Source organism: Typopeltis vanoorti, chromosome 8, assembly GCF_054136105.1.
Source record: "Typopeltis vanoorti isolate ZY-2024b chromosome 8, IOZ_Tvanoo_1.0, whole genome shotgun sequence".
NCBI classification, from domain to species: domain Eukaryota; kingdom Metazoa; phylum Arthropoda; class Arachnida; order Uropygi; family Thelyphonidae; genus Typopeltis; species Typopeltis vanoorti.
In genome coordinates, this window is record NC_143556.1 from 117,188,518 (window position 1) to 117,209,459 (window position 20,942).

General features: G+C 35.9%; 1 protein-coding gene across 4 annotated transcripts in view; it reads left to right on the top strand.

The window, feature by feature from the left end:
- LOC150104303 (uncharacterized) overlaps nt 1-20,942 on the top strand; it is a 397,984-nt gene that overhangs the window by 220,642 nt on the left and 156,400 nt on the right. For all 4 annotated transcript variants that reach the window (XM_090396286.1, XM_090396285.1, XM_090396287.1 and 1 more), the window contains 2 exons: nt 5,438-5,740; nt 16,508-16,652. In XM_090396286.1, coding sequence (XP_090252412.1) covers nt 5,438-5,740; nt 16,508-16,652 — 448 coding nt within the window. The remainder of the gene's footprint in view (nt 1-5,437; nt 5,741-16,507; nt 16,653-20,942) is intronic.

Consider the following 20,942-nt stretch of genomic DNA (forward strand, 5'->3'; position numbering starts at 1 on the left):
TTTTGAGACTCTATCTAAAATTAAGACAGAACTGTGATATTTTAATCGTAGTCGGTGAGCAATATGTGCTATGTATTATAATTGTACTTGTGTTGATTGCTAGCTATGCTTAAGAGCTGTAGAGATGTCTAATCCAGACAGCTTGATTAACACCTGAAAGTCATTATTGGTTTTATAATCTTAGAATGTGAGCTTTGAATCTTTGAACATAATGTTTTTTGTAGTATTAATTACTGTGTATTGATTAATTTTACTTTGTAATCTAGTAGTATAGTGATAATTGAAAGTTCTTTATTCTGTATGATGATCATTATGTTAAATAAACCTTTTGCTCTTATTAATTTGGTTGCCTGTGTCTAAGAATCTGATGCACCACTCATAAATTATTCGGATCTAAGAAGGAGATAATTGTTAATTAAGACTACGACTGCCAACATGGTTGATTATAGAAGGTATTGATAATTGATAACTTAGTATAGAAATTGATTAAATTAACCACGTGCATATCTGAAGGTTCACTTCTTGACTGAGAAGTTTTTCCAATCTAAGGGTTCTGGGTGGCGCAGTGGAAGAAATAAATTTTCCCAGAACCTTAAGAGAAACTAACTTCAGAAGTTTTGTTACCAAGGAGTTGGCTTGACCTTGAGACAATCCCTTTGTAGATCAGACTCGCCCACGTGATAATCTAATAGGCTGAAGTATATAATAGTAAGCTGCTGACATAGGAAAAAATTATTCAAGAGTAGTTAAGTAAAGGAGTTAAACCATATTAAGTAAATATTACCTACGACTACGACATTATAACACCAGCAAAATATCAAGTAAGTTAAATAAATATTAATTATTTTCTTATTATTCTTGTGTTGTACATGAAAACATGAATATATATAAGTAATCAATAATACTAATTTTATAATCAAATGATTTTGCTAAGCAATACCATTTGGCATAAGTGCTTGTGCAAAAAACACCCATGAATAAGATTGAGGAGCATGATTGTGTAATGCTTACTAGGGTGCTTAAATTTTTTATTTAAACAGTTTTTATTTCATGTGATCTACAAATGGCAAGTAGAAAAAACGGTACAGCTAGGAATATTGTTTGTTGTTTACTGTGTTAATATAGACACAATCTGATATAAGAATTTTCCACAAAGAGTACTTGGAATTTGTCAAAGAAATCGTATGTTTGGCTGAATTTTAGAAACATCCTAAATTGATTTTTTTACTTTAGCTTAACGATGGTGTTGAAAGTGATCATTTAGCCTTGCCTTATAAATCTCATTATCCTTGTGGATTTAAATGGAGAACTATTTTCAGATTATCTGAGCTTCTGCCTCTTAAGAAGCTAGGTACAGACAAGATTTATTGTTCATTTGGAATTAAGTTGGTTGAACAAACAGTCTAACTGGTGTTATATTGCATATATATTCTATTCTTATTATTTCTTTCTTGGTTAATCTTATCTCTTATTCTAGTATAACCTTCCCTTCTAAAACATCCTATACATATTCCGTTCTTTATTTAAATCTCCCCCTTTTAAATATGCAGTCCTATTGGCCTCTCTATAGTTTAACCACGTGTAGGTTACTTAGTATCTAGGGCTTTGTCCTTGAGTGGGACGTGACCATTAACACATCATCTGAGACAGTCCACCTGATAAGCATTGACAAATTTATATTATAACTGCGCCAGCCAATGCCGAGAATAGATGGGACTCTTACCCAGGATGGCTCTCTCAGAATGATACACAATAATTAAACTATAATGAAATCTAATCTCTGTTCACTAAATTCTTACATGCGGTTTTATGAGTGGCTGTTTGAATTCATATACTAAAACAGATCAGGCAGGTACTAAGAAACATGTTTATTAAATAGAGAAATCATACATCATGTTAGAGGCTTAATGGATTTTTTACAACACTCAAAAAGAATTAAAATAGAATTTAATACTTCCTATATTTCGTCCTAGTCACTAGGACATCTACGGGGATTACAATTAATGTAACATGCACACACAAATCTTACAATACTAGGCCCAACCACATGGGTGACGCTAAAGTCCTATCTAGGTGGAGCGCCCTCTAAGGGCGGTAGTAGGTGGCCTGGAATGTAAGGTGGGACCTCTGGTGATGAGTGTTTCCCAAATCTTCGGAAGCTTAATGCAACCGTATTTATTAAGATTTGGTTGGTTTCTGAGAGCTGCTGCTGCTTCTAAGAAAAGTCTCATCATCATCATCTTCCTTATACCCTCTTTTACCTTGCGGTGTCGAGGGTCCATTGATCATCAGACCTCACTCCGTTTACAGGATAAGGTGGTCAGCCTTATGCCCCGGTGTATCCTATGGCCTGTAGTGTTGAGTTCTCAAGGCCAGTTTGCCTGCTTTGCGGGATGAAAAACCCCAGAATAAACTGGGGAAAAAACCCTGCTGTCCACGCCCAAGACTGGCTAACTTGGCTATGGTTGAGGAAGATCCTTTAACTCCTCACGTCACCGACGGGAATCGAACCTAGGACACTCCTTCCCCAAGCATATGGTTGCGAAGCGCATAGCCACTAGGCTAACCGCGTGGATAAGAAAAGTCTCTCTTTCTTGAATTTGCTGTGGTGGAGCATGGTGGTTTTCTTCCATGATACTCTGTGGGTGGTGTACAAAACATGGTCATCCAAGCCTGAATGGCCATAGTTATGTTTGCATATGTAAGACTTGTGTTCCTCCAGGCGGACGGATGCTGATCTGCCTGTCTGTCCAAAGTACGCCAGCTTACAGGAACAGGGTACTTTGTAAACTCCAGGCAGTGAGAGAGGAGGGAGTTGATCTTTCGTAGAACGAATAAGGATAGCAAGTTTGCGGTAGGGCTTATATGCTGTGTGTAGGTTGTACTTTTTTAGTATCTTGGCTATTTTATCAGATGTGTCACGGATGTAGGGTATGGTGATGGCATTTTTAAAATCTTGTTGACGAGAATAACGGGAAATGGGGGAGGAACTGATTATTTTTTTGATACTGTGTTCGCTGTAGCCATTGGCGAGGAAAGTGTTGTGTATGTGGTTAAGCTCAGTAGTAAGGGCGGTTCCACTGGAACAAAGATTGTGGGCTCTCTTAGTAAGAGTTTTGATGATGCCATATTGTTGTGAGGGGTGGTGGTGGGAGAGTTTGTGAATGTATCTGCCTTCACGAACTCTTTTCTTAGAAGCAGCAGCTCTCAGAAACCAACAAAATCTTAATAAATACGGTTGCATTAAGCTTCCGAAGATTTGGGAAACACTCCTCACCAGAGGTCCCACCTTACATTCCAGGCCACCTACTACCGCCCTTAGAGGGCGCTCCACCTAGATAGGACTTTAGTGTCACCCACGTGGTTGGGCTTAGTATTGTAAGATTTGTGTGTGCATGTTACATTAATTGTTTTTGTAATCCCTGTAGATGTCCTAGTGACTAGGACAAAATATAGGAAGTATTAAATTCTATTTTAATTCTTTTTGAGTGTTGTAAAAAATCCATTAAGCCTCCAACATGATGTCCTCACAGCACTTAAGCCGCTACACACAGAAGAAATCATACAAGTAAGCATTACTACTAATTAATCTGAATTATTCTCAAGTAAGAGCTTTGGTTCAATACTATTATACAAAATATATAAACAAACTTGCTTAGACCACCTCTGTAAGTAACTTAACATTATCTCATTAACACTTATCACACTTTCTACATTCACGTGGTCATTAGTTATATCATTTTACACATTACTACTAATTCATACAGAATAAACATGGCCTCTCTAGGCAGACAGTTCTCAAACGAAATGGGCTTGTGCCAAGTTGTAGATAGTTCTTAGGGAAACACACACTTTCATAACTGGAAAATTATAACACAAAAGTCTACTATACTGTCCCCGAATTGATACTCTGTCTTTCTTCTTGCCTTGTCTGGGCATCAAGGCTTCTTCAATCTGCTTTTCGTCTGATCACCATCGACAAACTATACGGCCAGATTCTCGGTGGGAAGGGTGATATGGCTCAGGAGCATAGCCAGAACGGACGGCATCTACTTGGGTCTTCCGTCACACGACACCGCTCGGCTATCCTAGTCTTAGGAAATAGCTAGGCCTTTTTCAAATGCTGCGACAGAGGAACCATGCCTTCCATGGCCAGCCAGGAACTTCTCCGTCGGTGTGGACTGGACCTACATCGAGAGGTCAGGAAACAGGAACCAAAAAAAGCCTCGAGTGGGGGTTGCTTGACATTTTTGTTTTCTTTCTCTTCTCGGCTATCGCGATGCCCACCAATGCGGTCACGTGGGTTTATGTCATGGCATCCAGCTCCCTCTATCACATCGCACGTGCGCTTGTTGTGTTTTTCTTGGAAAGCGCTCTAGTTTCTCTTTCCTATAACTACTCTCCCCTCTCCCTTTTGGTATACGTAACACAGGACAGTTAAGGTGACCCTTGGACTCTGGCTTACAGGCTTTGCTACTTTATAACACATGAAATGGGGTTCTTAAATAAATTTAACAGCTTTAATTTCTTTATCTGACCCACATGCATTACAGGTTATGTCTTATTTTTCTTTCATTTGTTATACAATTCCTTGCTCCTAATCTAGAGTTATATACATAAATTTACCTTTCCGGTTTATAGCCAACACACCACATTCTCTGCCTATGTTTAACTAAAGTTGTGTCCTGAATAACTGAATAATTCATGTTAAAACTTTTTCTTAGTTTATTCAGGACACAACACTGGGAAAATCAGATGGTTACTAAATACTAAAATTTTGTAAATTTACTGCTAAAATGCAGTAAATTTTATTTACTGCATTTTAGCAGTAAATGAATAAAAATACACTTCAGTTCTTTGAATAGTATCAAAAAATTCAATGAAAATGCTAAATGGCTCAAGTTCAACACTGTGCAAATAAAAGTATGAACTGTATCCTAACTACACGTAATATACATCTTAATTAAACATTTCAGTTACATAGAAACGCATTGTTATTTCTAAATGAACTACTAAATTAGCAAATGAAAAATTCTTACTAAATAAACAAAGGAGCTAACATTTGACATCATGTTCACCCTATAATATGTTGTTTCGATGCTAAGATTTATAAGGAGTTTATTTCCCTATTTATAATCCATATGTTTTCACACTCTTTTAAGTACTTATTTCAATAATTTTGCAGTTTTGTTTGATATGAAGAAGCTAACCAGCGAATGAAGGAAACTAGTTAAATTGAAATAAATAGTGCTATGCGGTGTTTTTCTATGTCATTTCTTTCTAAGAAATTACAACAATCTGCAGAAATTTTTGATAATCATTAAACTGCAAGTAGTTTTCACACAGATAGATTGTTTATATATAAAAAAATCTGTAAATTAATAAAATTAAATTAAAACTAAGGAATATGTTATATATTTGTTTTGTTTTAAAACAGATTAGGTGAAAGAGGAAATGCTATTCGGATTGAAAAGTTGTTATACACTGGTAAAGAAGGAAAAACATCACACGGGTGTCCTATGGCAAAATGGATAATTCGGCGTTCAGGACCAGAAGAAAAATTACTAGCTCTAATAAGGCATCGTCCAGGACATCATTGCGAAGCAGCTTATATTATTATTGCTATGGTTGCCTGGGAAGGTGTACCTCAGAAAATAGCTGATGATTTATATCAAACAGTAGTATACAAAACGGTGAATTATGGTGTACCAACACAAAGAAGATGTGGTACAAATGAACCGTAAGTGTATTTTCATTTTTTGATGCTTTCAAGCTTATTGACCTTTTCTTTGCACTACTCCCTGTTCAACACATATTTTTCACTTATTAGTGAGATGTACATATTAGGCTTAAAATATAAATAACAGTTTAATCCATATAAACTGATTTAGGCTCTTATATTTCGCTGCTTGTGGATAGTGTATTATTGTTATCCTAAGACCCCATGGAGTCACAGACTCATCTAGGAGGTGCCTTTTCTCCTACAGCTCACCATATTGCAACCTTAAATACATTCAAATCTTCTACAGACACAACTCTCTCAGGCAACACATTCCAATCATTCACAGCTCTCCATGCAAAAAACCTGTTTCTCACTCCCTTGTTCACACCATCCTTATACAGCTTCCAGGGACGACCTCTTGTTCATCCCCAATCTCCTGCCATTTTATGAAAAACCTCTTCAACGTTAATCCTATAACAATCCCGTACCAACTTGTACATCTCTATCTTATCATCCCCTCTTCCTCCTATCCACTAGATATTCATCTTTCCACAGATCAGAAACTTTTTTGGTCAATCGCCTCTGTACCCTTTCCAACATCTCCTCATCCTTTTGAAAACCAGGTGACCAAATCTGTGCACAGTCCATATATGGCATAATCAGAACCTTATACAATGAAACTGGAATCTCCTTCTAGAGTTAGTCATTGCCAGAATTGTTGTGTTGTCCTCACAATTTTGGCAATATGTCCTCTAAATTTCAGATCCTTATCCACCATAACCACAAGATCCCTTATTTCCTCCAGCTCTAAGAATATATCCCAACCAAGAGTAAATTCTACATCCCATCTATATTTTCCAAATTTTAAAACCTCACATTTCACATTAAATTGGCATCTCCACTCCTGTGCCTATTCACTCAGTCTATTCAAGTCTTCTTGTAAGGGAGCAACATCTGCTCTACTCCTCATAATTCATCCCAACTTTGCATTATCTGCAAACAGCTGTATATCCCCATTCAACTCTTTCCTAATATCATTAACATACAGGTTAAACAGCAATGGCCCTGAAACAGATCCCTGAGGTACACCACTAGTGACTTTCCACTTCTGGGATATTGCTCCCCCATACACAAATTGTTGATATCTATCAGACAGTCAACTCCAATCCAATGCATCAATCTAATATCCAACCCCATCCCCTTTAGTTTGACTATCAACTTATCATGCAATAATCTATCAGAAGCCTTTGCAAAGTATAGTACTGTATATCCATCTGTCACGTCCAATGCTGCTATCATCAACCTATTGTAATAAGTAAGTAGATTATTAAAACATGATTTGGTTTTAGCAAATTATTGCTGTCCATCAAAGAAAATATCATTGTTGTCAATCCAATTCTGGATCGTGATTCTTACCATCTATTCAATACCTTAATCACATCACCTGACACACAGATTGGCCTATAATTTGATTCTTGAATTTTGTCACCTCCTTTATGAAGAGCTGCAATTTTGTCTTCCTTCCTTCCTTGCTTTCACTCCTTTGGCAACTTGCCTAATGTAAGAGTCATATTAAACAAATGTGTCAAGGCAGATGGCAACTCCCTCGTGCATTCTTTCAGCATACTTGGTGATGTATCAAGTCCCACAGCCTTATTAATATATACCTCTTGCTCACTTTCACTCACATTGAGTCTCTACTCCTCATCATCCACTGCTCTCAAGTTCTCCATTCACAGGTATGAAAGACCTTTATAAATGGCTCATTAAATATCTCAATTATATCCTCTGCACCAGTTGTCCTTGTATCATTTTCACTAATCAGTGCCATCCTACTATAATCATTCTTATTTTTGCTGGTTACATATCGAAAGAACTCCCTGGGATTTCTGGATTTATTAGCTAACTGCTGTTCATACTGAACTTTTGCTACTATTACCAAATGAGTTATCCTCCTTGCCTATTCTTTGTATTCCTCGTGAATTGATTATTACCACTCTTCTTATGTTGCCCCCATAATGACTTTTTCTCTGTGTTGCATGCTTAATCTCTTCATTCATGTATTTCACTCCAAATTATTTAACATTCTGACCTTTGGAATACATTTAGACGTTTTTATTTATTCGTATGGGGGTTTCCTCCATTTGGTTGAGCCTTCTTAGAAAGAGATTATGTATTTATGACTGTAAATCCGTGTGTGCACGGCCGGTTTGCTTGTTCTGAGGGACAAAAAACCCAAGTTTCTGGGTGAAAAAACCCTCTACCTTTGTATGAGACCAATTAACTCACCTTCAGTCGAAAGAGACCAGATAAAGGTTCCTCACTTCATGGACAGGAATCGAACCCAGGTCTTTCTTACCAAAGGGCTTTGTCTATACTGACTGAGCTACAGAGGCTCTTCATTTAGACATTGCTTCTACTAGATAGTTCCTGAATATCACCCAAGCATCATCGATCTCCTTTGCACCCAACTCCTCACTCCATGCTACACCTGCAAGTTATCTCCTAAGCTTCTTATAATCACCATTCTTGTAGTTTCACATATACCCTTTCCTCACAGAAGTCCTTACATAATTAGCAACTATCCAGGTGATTACTACTGGCCACTCTCACCAACTGGAGGGAGATTTCACACCTCATTTATAATAACATCCTCTAATGAGATGATCATTCCAAGACCCTCAATTCTCATGTGTCCTCTGTTACATGCTGTCTGAGGTAGTTGTCTCTCAAAAACTCAAACTAATTTTCTTTTCTTCTGCTCACTATCTCTTAATCCCAATCTATATTATAATTAAATTAAACTCATCCATAATGATCACCCTTTTCCCATTTGCTTATACATTTTCTGGTCACTAATCTCCACATTACCAGGTCTACAGCAACATCTAACAAAATATTTCATTCATTCATTCATCTCTAACTCACACCGTACTTCATCAAAACCACTACCACTATTTCCCCACTTACTCTGCCTTGTATAGACATAACTTTTCCTATCATCAATAGCACTCCATCTCCCTTGTTACCCTTTCTGTTTTTTACAAAATACATAATACCATTCCATTTGCATTCCTGTTTGGATGTCATCCTCATCCAACCATGTCTCACTTTATCCAATGATTTTTGGGTGAATGAACTCAATCAATTCAGCCATTTCATTTCTTTTGTTTCTGAAACTTCTAGCATTCATATACAAACATAACAGCTCCTTTCTGAATCTATAACAAGCTCCACTTATTTGATGCGACTTCTCAATATTTCCTCGAGCCATTTCTATTTCTCCCTACTCATCCCACAACCTTCTTCAAATCCAACTGTTTTCTCTTCATCCCAGGTCATCCCCTTCTCTTTTTTGTCTACACACACATTCACATCCTCTTGGAGCATCAGCCTTTCTCATGCTGTGTTCCCCTGTTTATCATCATCATCATCAAATTCCATGTACCCTTAAGGGGTGTACAGGATATAATAGTACTAAATGAAAAAAATTACATCATTACTAACTTCCTATCTACAATTTTCCACCAAATCAGTCTGTTACTTGTCGAGACTCCAACATTATCAGATCTTATATTTCTATCATCTAAGGCACTTTGTACCGTATCAATCCACCTATATCTTGGTCTTCTGGGTCGTTTTGCTATCAACCTGGCAGAGAACACTTGTTTTGCTAATCTTTCATCGCATATTCTGTTTAAGTGACCATACCACCTGAGATTAGCTCTGCTAACGCTTTCCTGAATGTCAAGTTCTTTCCTAATATCCTCGTTTTTAATATGATTTGCCATTAATGCCATCTGCTCATGCCTATAATCTTACTCAGAACTCTCATATCTGCGGTCTCTAGTCTTTGGTCAAGTGTTTTACTTCTGACCCAGCTCTCAGATCCATAAGTTAAAACTGGTTTGAACACTGTCTTGTATACAGCTAATTTAGAGTTCCAACTAATTTCTCTCTTATTCCATATGAATTTATACAATTGACTTCCCACCATACCAGCTTTGCTGATTCTGTTGTCTATTTCTATATTTAATTTACCATCTTCACTAAAAATCGCCTAAGTAGCTGAAATGTTTTACTTGTTCCACAGGTTCTCCATTCACAACACAGTTGACATTTTCAATGATTCTGCTTATTTTCATTGTCTTTGTCTTTTTATTGCTGACATTCATACCATATCTATTACAACAGTTATTAAATTTAGTCAGAGAATCTTGCAGACTTGTAGCGGATTTATTTAGAAGTATAACATCATCTGCATAAAGCAAAGAGCTGTGATTAACATCTCCAATTTTGATATCATGTTTAATACCACTTTCCTTCACAATATGATCCATATAGATAATGAATAACAGAGGGGATAATGTACATCCTTGTCTGACACCAGATTTAACATTAAACCATCTCCCTGTACTTCCTTCAATTCTAACTGCTGACTTACAACTCAAATAATGACTAAGTATTGCTTGATATAATGCCCCCATTGACATCATATAACTGTAGCATATTGAATAGCGTCTCTCTTGGCACCTTGTCATGTGCCTTTTCCAAATCGACAAAACTTAAATACAGATCTTTGTTATATTCCCATACTTTCTCGACTATTTGTTAAAGTGAAGATATGATTCTGACAGCCTCTATTTGGCTTGAATCCAGCTTGTTCTTCACCAAGGTGAAGAACAAGCTGTCCAGGCTTTCTGAACTATCCATTGCAGCCACTGTAAGACTTTTATACCACCATACTTTAGCATTTCTGGTCGAATATCATATACTCCTGCTGCCTTTCCACATTTCAAGCCTCTGATGGCTTTTTCTACTTCAAGTATGGATATGTATTCCTGACTGCATGCCTGGTCAGTGTTTTTTACCACTGTGCTGTCATCACTGCTTGTTTCATTTAGCAGTTTTTTAAGGTAATTACTCCATACTTCAAGGATATCGTTTTCTCCAATTTTCATGTCACCTTTATCATCTCTAACTCCTTTTACAGCACTCTTTCCTCCATTCCTAAGCTTCTTCAACAACCTCCAAAATATTTTGCCACCTTCTTGATATTTATTTTCTATATTCTTGGCAAAGTCCTCCCATGACTTTTGTTTAGGTAGTTTTACACAGTGTTTAGCATTCTTGCATTTGTCTCTGTATTCTCTAAGAGCACAAGCTGACTTATTTGCCAGGAACTTTTGATATGCTTTCTTCTTTTCCTTCACTAGCTATTTAACTTCCTGTGTCCACCATGGAGTTCTAATTTTTCTGTCCTTGCAGACAACTTCACCACATGCCTCTCTAGCTGAATCAATCAGGGCTTTCTTCAAGGCTTGCCACTGAAGCTCCAAGGTGTGATTCCTATTCTCAAACTCTTTCATTTTTTTTTCAATGAACTGTGTATTTTTGTCTACAGTTCACATCTGGGAGCTGCTCAACTTTTATTCGCTTTAAAACTTTCTTACATGTTATTCTTTTCAATATGAAATTCAATTTTATCCTGCTCAAGAGTAAGTAGTGATCAATTTCAAATCCTCTGTACAGTCTGGTGTCCTGCACCAGGGAGAAAACATCACTATCAACAATAACATAGTCAATGAGATTTTTCTTATTCCTTGCCTCTTCTCTCCATGTGAATTTGTGCACATTTTTATGTTGGAACATGGTGTTAGTAATAACCAGTCTATGTCCTGAGCAGAAATCCAACAGGTATTTGCCATTATTATTAGCTTTGCTCTTTTCTCCAAATTTTCCCAAAATATTTTTGTGTGTCTGACAATCATTTCCTACTCTGCTATTTAGATCTCCAACAAGGACCAACTTTTCCTTTTTCATTGTGTCAGTTGCTTTTTCTAAAGCCTCAAAAAATTCCCCCACTTCTACCTTAGTAGAACCTTCTGTGGGACCATAGGCACAAATAAGTCTCATTGTCCAGTTCCCCATTCTCATATTTGCCCACATCACTCTACTTGAGACTGACTGCCATTCAAGAAGATTAGCCTCGTATTTTGTGTTGAATACTATGGCTACTCCTTCTTTTCCTTGATTGTCATTGCCTGAATATAATATTTTGTATTTATTGCCCTGTTTGTCTTGCACGCTTATTCTTTCATTCTCTACCCTCATGCTAACCCACTTCTTTCATAAGCACTACTTCAATCTTCCCTACTCTCCTGCTCTTTCACATCACTTCGTACTTGCTCAGATTCATTCTTCACTCAGTACTCTCCCTTCCGGCAGTAGTCTCTCCAAATGACTCACACCTAAACTATTCAAATGCAGTCAGCCACTCATACAGTTCATTTGTTCCTTCAAACTCATTCTGCACATTCACAAACTGCACTCCTTTCTCTTCACATATTTCTGCTAACATATCATTCATAATTCATGCTCTCTACCTCACTCATCACTGTTCATACCTGGGCAACACAGTATCTCTTCTATCACATTATTATCTTATAACATCAGCATCACTAGTATAATCAATGATGATGTGTTACTAAAACAGTAAATCATCATTCAAATGGAGAATTGTATCATTTTGGTGACAGCTGTATGAGAGAGAGAGAGAATACTACGTGTTCCTTGGTTCTTTTGAACATTAATAGCAAATTCTGTTACACATGCATATAGAACACATATGACCTATCTTGATTTAAAGTAACTTGACTATTTTTTAGCACATATACACATTTGCAAACTATGAAAACCCAAAAAGCAAAATATACTAGACTTCACAACCGTAACTCGAGGATAAGGTGGTTACCCCTATGCTTCCCAGCATGTCCTGTGGCTATAGATGCATGTGTTCATGGGGCTGGTTTGCCAAAGAACAAATATATAAACCTAATTTTTATTTTTAAACCATTATTCATTTTAAGTATCACAGTTGCTTCCTAATGATTATAGTATAATATGGTTTTTAATATTTGGAGAAAGCAAGTTGACATGCTTTGACAGACTTGTATCATTTTGGTGACAGCTGTATGAGAGAGAGAGAGAGAATACTACGTGTTCCTTGGTTCTTTTGAACATTAATAGCAAATTCTGTTACACATGCATATAGAACACATATGACCTATCTTGATTTAAAGTAACTTGACTATTTTTTAGCACATATACACATTTTCAAACTATGAAAACCCAAAAAGCAAAATATACTAGACTTCACAACCGTAACAAAAGTACTATTGAAATTTCTTAAACCTTAAAATTGGAAATTACTCTTAAAATTCATACTATACCTAAACTATTTGACACACATAAAAACAGATAAATATCATGTCTCAGCTTGATGCTTGTGCCCAAACATTAGTTAGTATTTTCTCTTTCACCATTATCATCATATCTGCTATATCATCTGCATAGCAAGTTACTGGGAGAATCGCTTCCAATTTTACCAGCGAACTCTACGCAATAATTAAAGCACTAGAAGCCTACTTAAATCTATCATCATCTCAACAATCTGAAGGAATTATAATTTACAGTGACTCAAGATCAGCTATGGAGGCAATCAAAAATGGCAATACCAAGCTCACACAAGACATCCATAAACTCTTAAATCATCTAAAGTGTTTAGGTAAAAGTTGCATTCTACAATGGATTCCTGCTCATGTAGGCATTGATTACAACGAAGCAGCTGATAAATTAGCAAAAGAGGCCAGAGAACTCAACCAAGAAACTCATATGATAACTCTTGCTGATGCCAATGCACTAGCAAAAGCTAAACTAATTCCATTGAAATCAGTGATACAACATCAAATTCCCGAGATCAATGCTGACAGAAGGACCTCCACTACGATAGCAAGACTACGAACAGGACATTATAGAGGAATGAAGATCAATACAGATGATACGAGAACATATAGAAACTGCAACAACTGCCCCAATACGGAACTGACACCCACTCACATCTTTACCTGTCCAGCAATTACAGCAGCCTTGCAAGAAATAGATCCTAATCCTGAACAACAGCTCTATACAAACAAAATCACAGACATAGCCAAAGCAGTACAAAGAGCGCACGGAAACATCTAAGACTCTTCAAAGGACAAGACAACAACAACAACATCATATCTGCTCGTCCATCCTATCCTAGGATGGGTTGAGTTCTCCCCCCCCCCTCCCCCACTGAGTGGACTTACAGCTAATTAATGCAACCAGGTTGGTACTCCTTGCTGCATCCCCTAAGGGCAGTATTTCTGACTGTAGTCTGTGTGTTCATGGAGCTGGTTTGCCTGTTCTCAGGAATGAAAAACCTGAATTTCCAGATTAAAAAAAAAACCCTACCTCCATATGGAACCAGCTAACTCACCTTTCATTGAAAGAGACCAGATAAAGGTTCCTCACTTCATTGACAGGAATCAAACCCAGGTCTTTCCGACCAAAGGGCTTCTATACTGTCTGAGCTACGGAGGGTCATTTTCTCTTTTAAAATGTGTAATTCCTAGCTTATTTTTTTTCTTTAAATAAAGGAACCAGAATCAAATTATCTCATAGCTGATATATATATATATATATATATATATATATGGATAAACATTTTATAATTTTCTATGTGCTAGCATTGAGATATGTTGCCACCAGTTATTTTGTATATGGGCTCCTGAAGAAAAATTAGTTTATCTCTAAAATACTGTATAAATGGCTTATGGTAACTGCAAACTGTTATTACAACCTTGGTATTGCTCTCTTCTAATGAGCTCAACTCTCCCTTCCCCGCTAAAAACTGTTAGTTCAAGTTATATATGGTATGATTTCTGTATTTATTTTTATTTTACAAGCCTATTTTACTTTTCTTGTTTATTTGCTTGTAAAAAAGTATTTTGTGTATATGCTGTTATTGCAAAAATTGATCAACAGAAGTCTCATAAAAGATTTTTTTTCCTGATAGCTAATTAGGGCAGATTATTAGTTGTGATTATTCTAACTTAGATAAAATCTTCAATCTTCTGATGATAGATTAGGTTTGGATGTTTCTATGGTCTAAAGATAAAGAGGATGAACGTAGCAATATAAATTTGCCATCTGTGAATAAAATACTTCTGGAACAGTATTTCACGAAACTTGCCTACCTTTTGATTTTAAAGAAATCCCAGGTTTTAAAAGGCAATCCAAAAGAATTTTATCATTATGCTGCAAGCATAAGAAAGAATAAATGTAAAAGAATAACTTTATTGAATGCAGATGGCACTCAAGTGTTGGAAGCTAATGAGATTGTTCAGTTAATGAGTGCTCACTTTACTAAGATATATCAACCAGGTGCATGTAACATGGTGCACAGTGCTACTGTTCATGAAAATGAGGTAGAATTGCTGTTGCATAACCTGGATAAGATTTGTCTATAGGGACAGATGGATTATCAGCCTGTTTGCTAAAGGAATTGACTATTGGCACCTTCAAATGATGCAGTATGGGTGACACATTCTTCTTGTTCCTGGACAAGTCTGACACACTATAACTGTGCCAGAAAGCAAGTACATCATTTGAAGGCCTGAGTGCTTCCCCAAACCCCTGAAACAGAGGGGTTTGGGGAGGCAGTCAGTAGAAACCGCAGACCTTAATTCTAGAGACCAGATGGAAACAGTCACAACAGCCTTCAAGAATAAATTCATTAAAAAAAGACCAGTCTTGGGAAGTGTGCTGTGCGCTTTGATACTAAGGCAATTTGATGTGAAGTTATTCTACAAGTGGCCTAGTTGTAAAGTTATTTTATGTGCAGACTTCTTTGCTCATGCCTGTCATGATATAATTTATTGTATAATATATTTTCTTATTAGTTATAATTTACATTCTAACCAAGCAAAGAAACTTACAGATTATAAACCATGACTGTTTTTACATTTAGCAGTAATATTTGATTAGTGATTTTTCTGACAGAGTAGATGGCAGCATTATAATAGCCAGTACATTGCACCTGTAGTTGTAGATATTGATCTTCTAGTTTTATGTATGTAACTGTTTTTTCACTTCAGGTTATGATCATATAATTTTTTTTAAATCACTTTTTTTTTTCATTTGGCAGAGAGTAATAATGTTAATGTTTTATTATTTTGTTGTTGTTATTATAAATTATGTGCAATTATAAAAATCATTTGTGTGGTTTATATAGAGCTTTCAGTTTTACATGAATCTTACCAATGTAGAGTTAATGAACATTAAAATCCACCCAGTTATCAAAAAAAAAAAAAAAAAAAAAATTGTGTAAATGTAAAATGAAAAAGGACTTTTTCAAAATTGTGAGAAACTCTTAAGACTCTATCCTTTTATCTAAATAAAATGCATTTTTAAAATCACATTTTTATTTAGCTAAGAGAAGTAATGCATCAAAATTATTGCCTATTTTGCACTTGGTGACATAACATTTGTTAATGATACTGTGTTTTTCACACATGAAAAATATGCAATGTAAATTTGCAGCTCAGTCATCTGATATTTTCAAGAAAATACAACATATCACATTTCCTTTACCCCAATAAAAATGCTATTTCATTATACAATGAGATAGAAAGTTGAAATAGCTGTGAATTTTGGCTTATGTTAGAATACCTGGAAACTTCATTGTTTGGTATAGTATTGCTTTATAATTAAAATAAAAAAAAAGAAGAAGAAAGATAATTATTTTAACTCCCTAGATAATTAATTATCATACTAGAACTAATTCTAGCCTGATAAAAATTATTATGCTGGTATTGCTTAAACAGTTCTCAGTGATGGTATGTTTTTGTATGTGTGATTTATTATTTAAGTAAAGTTTGTAGATTACTATAAGTGCACATATTCCATTTTCTTTATTAGGAGAACCTGTGCCTGTCAAGGACGTGATCCTGATACGTGTGGAGCTTCCTTCTCATTTGGATGTTCATGGAGCATGTACTATAATGGATGTAAATATGCCCGAAGTAAAAATGTCCGCAAGTTCAAGCTTTCTGATGAGTCAGAGGTAGGAAGTGTTTATGGTTATTACAATGAACATTCAAAAGCATCTGGTTTAAGTAATTTCAGTAATAATAATGATACTCTTTGCATTATTAATTTAATTTCAATGGTTTTACTGGTGAGTTAGAAGAAGCACTTTTTTTTTTTTTTTTCAGAAAAAAAGTTCTAAACTGAAATAAATTTCTAAATTGAAATAAATAATTTCATAATAGTTATATTACCATTATTATTTGAACTTGTAAAAGGTCAGCCTACACTTAGCAAATCATTAATTTCATGTGTTCCATTTTATGGCATGTAGTTTATTATACTTAGTCCATCTTTCATCCATTATTTGTTATGATTTCTAGTATGAATCTTCCTATCTGTAATATAGCACAATAACTCTTCGTCAGTACAGAAACAAGATGGAAATGTAATTTATAATGAAATTAGTTTGTAGTAGTTCTGCTAGATGTTTACTTGTTTTATACAGATGCATGCAACTCATATATGTTGCAGTTTAGAAGCAATTGCCTTACTGACATTACTACTTTTCATTGTGGCACTTTTGTTGCTGTTATAATATTACTCAAATTTCAGAACAAAGTTAGAATTTTTAGTAATTAAAACAATAATATCAGTCACATAGCTGCTTCTAAATTGCAGCCAATCTCAAACTTTCTCAGTTTTTATATATAATTTTTGTGAAGGTAGGTCGTGACAGCTGAGTTGGATAAAGGAAATGAGTTTATAGTGATACTGCTGGACTTTGCAAAGGCAAAGTGACAGGGCACCTACTTGTAATTCTAATCAGTATATACATACATAAATACATTAAACTGCAGCCTGTTTAATGTATTTTACAATATCTGTGATACCTGTTTGAAACCTTATCCAGGTATTTGTCTTTCTGTCTCTTAATGCTATTTTAGCATACTTCTCTCCATGCGATGTTGTGTTGTTTAGGGCTTCTGTTAAAGTCCATGTTTCTCCCCTGTGTGTTAGGACAGGAAGTATGCACTGGTTGAAAGAGATGGGCTAGCCATATTGCCAGATGCAATGATGGGAGATGGACTAGAAAAACAACAGAGTGGAGACTGGATGGAGCAAGACAAAGAGGAAGACTGAGAAGAAAGTGGAGGGATGAACTGGAACAAGTTGCAGGAGTGAGATGGATGGGAGAGGCAGAAAACTGAGTGGTCTGGAAAACCATGGGGAGACCCTCATCCAGCATTGGACAGAACCAAACGGTTGAAGAAGAAGAAGAAACTGCAGCACATGGGAATGGATATAGGGTTGATGAAATGGATAGGAGGATGGTTGATGGAGAGATATCAGAGAGTAGTTTATTCAGGAGTAGAGTCTAAAAGAAGCTAGTGGCATGCCTCAGGGTTCTGTTCTTAGACTGCTACTGTTTATTTTGTTCATTAATGATATAGGAAAGGATCTGAGAGGAACTGTCAATTGTTTGCTGATGATGCAAAGTTAGGTAGATCAATAGTTAATACAGATGGTGTCAAATTTTTTCTGGATGATTTGGATAGATTGCAACTGGGCAGAGGAGAATGGATGTCAGCTTAATGTGGTAAGGTATAGTGTTTTGAAAAGCTTTTCTCTGGGCACTTTATTGTGTGCCTTTTCCAGAGCTACAAAACTTAATGACGTTACTTTGTCATATTCTCATGATTTAGCAACTATTGGTCATAAAGTGAAATTCTGATCTTGACAATCTATTTGTCTTGAACCTAGCTTGTTCTTGAAGTTTTTCTTCCACAATTTTTCTCAATCTCTTTTCAAGTATGCTTGCATAAATCTTACCTGGAATACTTAGTAGAGAAATTCCCCTGCAATTCTGACATTCAGCTTTATTCCCTTTTTTTATAGATGGGAACAATGAGAGTTCTACTCCAATCATCTGGAATTCAGCCTTCTTACCAGTCTTTTTGAATTATGCAGTGTAGCTGCTGCAAAAATGTATACCTCCATATTTTAGCATTTCTGGTCAAATATTGTCTACTCAGGCTGCCTTTCCACATTTCAGGTTTTTGATGGCTTTTTCTACCTCAAATGTCAATAAGTACTCCTTTTTTGCATTCATTTTGAAGGTTTACTACTACTGTTTCATTTTGTTTCATTTAACAGTCTTTCAAAGTAATTATTCCAAACATCTAGGATATCCTTGTCTTCAGTTTTCATGTCACCTTTATCATCTTAGATTCATTTTACTGCACTCTTACGCTCTATTTCTACACTTTTTCAATAGCCTCCAGAACATTTTGCCACCTTTCTGATATTTATTTTCTATATTCTTACTGAAGTCTTCCCATGACGTGTTTAGCTAGTTTTACATGCAGCTTAACTCTCTAGCATTTTTCTCTGTGTTCTTTTAGGGCATCTGCTAACTTATTTTCTAGGAACTTTTGGAATGCTTTCTTCTTGTCCAGGACTGCTTCTTTAATATCTTGTGTCTACCATGATTTTCTTATATTTCTATCCTTGCAGACAACTTCACTACATTCCTCCCTAGCTGAATCAATCAGAGTTTGCCACTTAGATTCCAAGGTTTGGTTCTTGTTTGAAACTGTTCATGTTTTCTTCAATTATGTTATATAGTTGAGTCTACTGTTTACCTGTAAAAACTTCTCAACTTCAATTATTTTTAAAACTTTCTTACACACTATTCTTTTCAATAAGATATTTATTTTTTATCTTACTTAGCCTAAGTGATGGGGACGTCTTAATTCTAGTCCTTAGTGAGGGTTCAGGATACACTTTTGTATCCTGAACCATTATGAAGATATCACTATCAACAATGACATAGTCAATAAGACTTTTATTATTTCTTGCATCTTACTGCTGAAATAATTGGAAGTAACATAATTGCTAAAGTTTAAAGAAGTCATTTCTTTAATATATTGATTGAAGGTTCTATTGGCAATCTACAGTCATGCAGTTTGTGTGATTTATGAAATATTCTGAGGTAGTCATTGTAAGGGAATTGTTTCTTAGCATAGATAAAATAAATAATGCTACCAAACAAGCATATTGGGATGCTTAAGGGTCAAAGCTATATAACTGAGAGGAGACCTCCACATAGCCTTTAAAGGAATGCGGAGAACTGGCCAGTGCTTCTGCCTTAATGTCCAATCCTCACCTTCTCGAGGTGCACCCTGTTGGGTATCTACCTGGATACTGAACGAACGAGGATGGGCTGGCAGTTTGGGATTTAGCTGACCAAATTGTATTCTTATTGGCTTAAACCAAAATGCAAAATGATGATACAACATGACAAAATTTCAAGCTGGCTGGGGTGTTGCCCGGTTAAACAAGGCCCCGGTTGTTTTCTCCAGGAAACCAGGATGAACAGTGAAACGTCAGCTACTGGAACAAATCTGAAAACACACCCCTGAACTCAACATCACCAGAGTTAAAGATCAGTAGTATCAACATAAGAAGCCTGAATGGCGAAGAAATGGAGCTAGCTGAGGAATTAGATAAGTACCAGATCAATATCATAGTGGTGACTGAAACAAAAAAGACAAAAATTGGTGAGATCTTTCTGAGCAATAAATACAGAATGTTATATTCAGGCAATAACAATCAAGGAAAAGGAGTAGCCATAGTATTCAACACTAAATACGAGGCTAATCTTCTTGAATGGCAGGCAGTCTCAAGTAGAGTGATGTGGGCAAATATGAAAATGGGGAACTGGACAATGAGACTTATTTGTGCCTATGGTTCTACTAAGGTTGAAGTGGAATTTTTTAATGCTTTAGAGAAAGCAACTGACACAATGAAAAATGAAAAGTTGGTCTTTGTTGGGGATTTAAATAGCAGAGTAGGAAGTGACTGTGAGACATACAAAAATACTTTGGGAAAATTTGGAGAAAAGAGCAAAGCTAATAATAATGGCAATTATTTGTTGGATTTTTGCTCAGGACATGGACTGATTATTACTAAAACCATGTTCCAACATAAAAATGTGCACAAATTCACATGGAGAGAATAGGCAAGGAATAAGAAAAGTCTCATTGACTATGTTATTGTTGGTAGTGATTTTCTCCCTGGTGCAGGACACCAGAGTGTTCAGAGGATTTGAAATTGGAAGTGATCACTATTTAGTCTTGAGCAGGATAAAAGTGAATTTCATATTGAAAAGAATAACATGTAAGAAAGTTTTAAAGCGAATAAAAGTAGAGCAGCTCTCAGACGTGAACTGTAGACAAAAATACACAAAGATTATTGAAGAAATAATGAAAGAGTTTGAAAACTGCAACCAAACCTTGGAGATTCAGTGGCAAGCCTTGAAGAA